This window comes from Hylobates moloch, unplaced genomic scaffold (genome assembly GCF_009828535.3).
Source record: "Hylobates moloch isolate HMO894 unplaced genomic scaffold, HMol_V3 SCAFFOLD_5, whole genome shotgun sequence".
NCBI classification, from domain to species: Eukaryota; Metazoa; Chordata; class Mammalia; order Primates; family Hylobatidae; genus Hylobates; species Hylobates moloch.
In genome coordinates, this window is record NW_026652280.1 from 150007752 (window position 1) to 150013751 (window position 6000).

General features: G+C 43.8%; 1 protein-coding gene across 2 annotated transcripts in view; it reads right to left on the reverse strand.

Moving 5' to 3' along the window:
• Nucleotides 1-5489, reverse strand: part of ST6GALNAC3 (ST6 N-acetylgalactosaminide alpha-2,6-sialyltransferase 3) — a 578393-nt gene extending 572904 nt beyond the window's left edge. For both annotated transcript variants that reach the window (XM_032155552.2, XM_058439652.1), the window contains exon 1: nucleotides 5351-5489. In XM_032155552.2, the coding sequence (XP_032011443.1) occupies nucleotides 5351-5368 (18 nt within the window). In that variant the 5' untranslated portion in view covers nucleotides 5369-5489. The remainder of the gene's footprint in view (nucleotides 1-5350) is intronic.
• Nucleotides 5490-6000: the final 511 nt, after the last annotated feature.

The window sequence follows — 6000 nt, forward strand, 5'->3', positions numbered from 1 at the left end:
ATAAAACAAAGCCTTTGCTGCCTTCCACATTCAGTTAAGTAACCGTCACCACCCCACCCATATACTCCCATACCATGAGGTGTAACTTTCAAAGTACTTTGCATACTGTTAATTACTAGTTTAATTATTTGCCTTCTCACTGAGTCTATAATCTCACTTAGGGTAAGAACAGAACTCATTTACAGATGCTCAGTAAACACTGGAAGGCCACGGCTCCCTAACAGTTGACAGCCAAACGAGAGTTGGGCATGAAAGCAGTTTATTGACAGTACATGGTAATACCTGATACTACAGGGACGAGAACTAAGACCACAGGAACACAGAGGAAGCCTGCTGAGGCAGGGATGGCTTGATCACAGATGTGACTCTAAAGTAGGAGTTGAACAAGGCAGAGGGAGTAAGGATGGAAAGTAAGGGGCAGAGTTGAGAGGTTTTCCTGAGACAGAACTGATGCACTGTAGAGAAGGATTAGATCTGGGGCAGGGGGAAGAAGAGGAAATGAGAAGATGCCAGGTTCAGAACTTGGTATCATCATTCATCTAATTACCTATCAATCAAGATAAATACATGAGGACAGGTCACTGGAGAGAAGGTAATTGTGGCTTAGTCACGCATCTATCGTATCAGCTAACTGCTTCATGTTCATAAGCCTCATCAACCTGGCAAAATCATAATCTTTTTGAAGGCAGAAATGATTCACAAGGATCTTGTGTCTACATGTCCACTCAATTTCCACTTCTGATACAAAAGTTAATACAATTCACCTATATTTTTTAAAAATGAAAGTGTACAAGACACTGTGCTGAAAATGTACCTGCTGACCAAAGGTAGAAATCATAAAAGAAAATATGGATGGGTTTTATTGCATAAAATTTTAAAGTATCTATAATTTATAAAAGAAGAAAGACAAACGACTAATACAAATTTAAAAGCTTAACTTCACTAATGATCAAATAAATACAAATTAAAGCAAAGAGTTTTCCTGTCTATCAAATTTGAGAGACTTTTTAAACACCCCCACGAGATCTTCCCTGTAATCTGTCTCCTGGAGCTGCTGAAAACAGAGAATCTGACAAGGGCTCTGGGGCCCAAGAAGACATCAGAGCTGCTTGATGAAAGGAGACTGGTCCTAGGCTGGGCATGGTGGCTCGTGCCTGTAATCGCAGCACTTTGGGAGGCCAAGGCACACAGATCACTTGAGGTCAGGAGTTCAATACCAGCCTGGCCAACATGGTGAAACCCCGTCTCTACTAAAAATACAAAAAATTAGCCAGGCATAGGGGTGCATACCTGTAGTCCCAGCTATTTGGGAGGCTGAGAGATGAGAATTGCTTGAATCCAGTAGGCAGAGGTTGCAGCGAACCAAGATCACGCCACTGCACTGGGCAAGAGAGTAAGACTCTGTCTCAAAAAAATAATAATAATAAAGAGACTGGTCCTTGAGTTGCTTCTTTATTCAATGGTAGAGCTACACAGGAGAGCTGCCTAACCAGGAGTGTGGCAAGAAATGAACCTGCTAAGATTCAGAGTTTTTTTTTCCCCCTGCAATATAACTAATACACAGATTATCTGGTTTAACCTTTAGAATAACCCATTGAGGAATGCATGATAATTCCCATTTTGGAAACTGAGGTAGTGAAATCAAGAAGCTTGCTATTGCTCTATAATTAATAAGCCGTGGAGCCATAATTAAAACTCACATATTTCTTGCTTTAAAGTCCAGGCAATGTGAAGTCTGTATTCCAAAATTAAGTGATTATGAGGTGATCGTCGTTCTGTTACGAGAACTAGCCCTATGCATTGGCAGAATGCGCCCTCAGCACGCACGGCACCTCGAGGGGATAGTTCCATATCCCCTAAAAGACTAAAATTAGCTGCCACCGCATGGGGGCCTCTTCTTAGTGAGGGTCACTATTGTGTAGGCAATAATGATACTTTAATCAATATCTCTCTATCTCGGTTTTCTCATTTGTAAAAATGGATAGTAAAATCTACTGCAAAATTCGTCGAGAAGATTAAAGTCTTAGCCCTCAGAATAAAGTTGGCACTGCCTCAAAAGTTATCTTTCTAAAACACAAGCTCCGTCATAGTAAATCCTATTTAGTCTTCAAAACACAACTCCAATATCATCAGTGGGAAGCCTGTTTGAACTACCCAATAACAGGGGTAATTGCTGTCTCCTTCCATGCTTCTATTATGCCCTCCACGGACCTATGTAGTTTTATTCTTCACATTGTAATCTAAGCGCTCATTTACTTTTCTATCACCCTTACTAAACCATAAGCCATTTGAGAATGGGGTCAATGGTTTATGCATCTTGTGATGTAAAAGGAATCAGAACAGGCTACCCCAAAATATATCACTTTGGCATACTGATTATTTTGAGCTAAAGGCAATTGAGAAAAAGCGGATACAGGAAGGGCTTTCTGACCTCCTCATTTCTATCTAAAAGCAAGGCATAAAATTTCCCCTGAGAAATGTCCCTTCCCTGTGCCAGGAAGAGGAGAACATTCTTACGATCAAAGATGGAAAGTCAACACCAAAATAAATCTCTACTAAAAACACTCAACTATTTTCCATTAGTTTTCCCCATACATTTCCCACTTTCTCACAATCGACTGTCCCAGCCCAAAACCCCTTTTTCCTTTGTCTTGTCACATTTCCACAATTTACCCTTCTTTATTAAAATGCGTTATAAACTCTCAGGCCTCTCCCCTTCTTTGGGTCTTTATTTCTTATATAGGAAGCCCTCTGTTACACATAAAAACATTAACATCAAATAAAATGTGTATGTTTTTCCTCTGTTAATACGCCTTTTCTCAGTTTAGCTATCAGGACCAGGCACAGAAACTAAAAGGGCAAAGGAAAATGTTTCCTTTTCTACATATGCCAACACCAAGTCCAGAGCCAGCAAATGGCAGAAAATGTTTCATTAAAAAAAAAAAAGTCCATAGTTTTATCCTCATAACAACCCTGTAATGCAATGGTATAATTCTACGAACACTTCAACATGGGAAAACTGAGGCTCCAGGCGGCAGCGGCTGTCTAAAATCATATGCAAGAAGCCAAGCTTGCACTGAACTCAGGTCTCTGGACTGAAACCTGTATTCTGCACTGCTCCATTTGTAGCTTTTCAAAGACAACAAAGAAAAAAGACCCAGCCCAGACTGTCTAGACTATGACCAGAGAAGGGGATTGCTCAAAGGTGCTCAAAGGTGGTTGGAACTGAATGGTATTAGGCCATCTTAAAAGTCATCAGCTGGGAAAGTACTGGAACAGCAGTAAAGTATACGGAAGGTTGACATATCTGGGTCTAAATCCAGGATCACTCTGTCATTAACCCTGTGTGGCCTTGGGCAAATCTCTTAAACTAGGGAGCCTCAGTTTTCTCATCTGTAAAATGGGATTTAAAACAATGATACTTATCTTTCAGGGTTTTATGTAAAGATTAAAGAATAAAAACCATTTTGTATTTTATAAAAAATAATAGTTATAAGAAACAGACTGAGGATATAGTAAGGATCAACCAAACTGCACTTATTATTATATGTTAGAGGAAAAAATGGCACATATTAAATGCCTATGCCACAAAGTATTTTTCATACCCTATCTTATTTCATTCCCACAGCAACCTTGTGAAGCTGGTGCCACTACTTTGATCTTATATTGAAGAAACTAAGGCCCAGAGACATTTAAGTAACTTGTCCGACATCACAGATGTAGCAGTGGGCAGAGCCAGCGTCCAGACATATCTTTCTGAGTCTAAAGCCCAGATTAGTTTCAGTGGAGGGAAGATAAGGTGGACAGATATGTCCCAAATGTCTGAGAGCAGTGTGAAGTGCTAGAAGAGAAAGATTGGACCAGATTCACGTGTAGTTTGGGATGTGCATTAAAGATGTTTACCACATGTGTAGGACAAGGCAGGGGAGAAACCAAAACAGAAAAAGATGGCCAGCAATAAATATCATGCTCCTCAGTGTCCCTTTCAGCAAATAACACAATGAATAGTAAAGATGACTCATATTCATATTTCAGTCCTTGTGCTAAGAGCCTCCAGGTCAAATACCCCATATTGTAATACTGATGTATTATTTCCTCATGTCCTGGAAAATGTTCTGAAACAAAAAGAGGAAGTTCAGAAAGCTCACAGGAAACTTCTGATCTCCTTTACGCAAAGAAAGGGAAACAAGTTCCACGAGGTTAGTCTCTTATTTTCATCATTAACACCAGGCACATTAGAAGACGATTCAGGTAACCAGAACAGCAGTAGATGACTTCATATCATCTTATAGAGAAATAAATGCTACTTCACAATAACACAACAACAACGAATTGTTTCCTGGTATTTTCCTTCGTCACACAGTTCCCCCAGGCTTGGACAACTAGGTCTTTGCATTCTCCAGTCAAGGCCCAGGAAACTTTCATGCTATGCATGTTTTTGATTCATGCATCCAGGTTATGTTCTTGCAGAAAGGTAGTGCAAAAACAAACAAACAAACAAACAAACAAACAAAAAAAACAAAAACGAGGGCAGGGGAGGGTCTCTACCAGTGGGATGGAAAGTTCTTTTTAAGTGAGGCCCTCACACCAAGTTCTCCCACCTGAGGCCACAAGTCTGTGAACCCAGAAAGATGCTCAGTTGAGGCTAAGAATCCGGTCTTGGAGAAAGAAAACTCAACAAAGAAGGGATAGCTGAGCGCGCTCTGACAAGGTATAAAATCATTTTGTCTATTCAAATTTATGAGCATAAAGAGAGTGAAACGTTCTCTACTAACATATACATCCTCGTGTGAACTTTTCCAAAGTAGAGCTAAGGGCAAACAGAGCTAGCAGATCCCATAGAAAACTCATTCCTAAGGGACTACCTGTAAACTCAGAAGTTTCTGTCTTCACATGATCAAAGGCACAGTAGAGCCCACCTCCGCTCACTCTTCCCTCCATTTAAAGCGCTATGCCCCTCACCACCAGCAACTCACGCCTAGCCACTCCACCCCACCCCGTGGCCCCTGAAAGGCCTCAGGCTCCACAGAGCCGCGGGACCCGCGGGAACACCCCTCCTCTCCCTACCATCCCCATTATTCGGCACACAGCCCTGCTCTCCCCTGGAGCCAACAGTCTGCAGCTCCTTCAATGCAGGCGCGAGCAGGCAGGAATGGTGGGAAAAGAAGCTGTGCCAGCTGCATGTTTCAGAATCTCCCTCCATATGCATTTGCCAAAGGAACAAAAAGAAAATCAATGCCAGGAAAAGACAACTGAGATGAGGATGCGGTGGGACCGAGGCTGACTCCGTGCCTCAGAGCAGCAAGGGGCTGGCCAACCACGCGTCCGAGCCACAGATCCAAGTCGTTACCTTCAGGATGCAGGCCATGGCGCTCGGCCGGTCCTCCTGCCACCGAGCAGCGGGCGCGCCTGGGTCAGGGGCAGTCCCGGGGGCAGGCTGGAGACTGGTACCACGGCAGGACCGCTCCAGCCCACATTCCCGCAGATCCAAATAAGGGGACCGCGGTGTAAGCTGCGCCGCCACAGACCCCGCCCCCCGAGCCGCGGCCCCGCCCCCGTCCCCATCCACTGGCCCGCGGCCCGCGCGGCCCCGCCCCCGGGTCACGTGCCGTCCCGGGCGCCGGCGCCGGCGGCCCCTCGGTGCCTGCTACTTCTTTCTCTTGTTTTCTTCTGTGAACCTTTCGCGGCTCGACGCGCGCAGAGTGCGCTCCGCAGCAGGCGGGGACCTGGGTCCCGCGGGGGCGCAGAGAACGGCCTTTTCTTCTCGGTTCCGTCTGCTCTCACACATCAGAGAACTCCTTTTTACAGACGTTTCACACTTTGTCAAAGTTGAGTGGGTTTGGCATCGCCCTTCTGCAGACTTTGGGCACATCAAAGGGCTTTTCAAAAGTAGCAACGAAGTTCTTCCTGGGCTGTTCAAGGATTGAGAATTCACTCTGTGATGGGCTTATCTAAAATTAATAATTTACCACTAATAAGGGAGCACAAATATCAACGAAA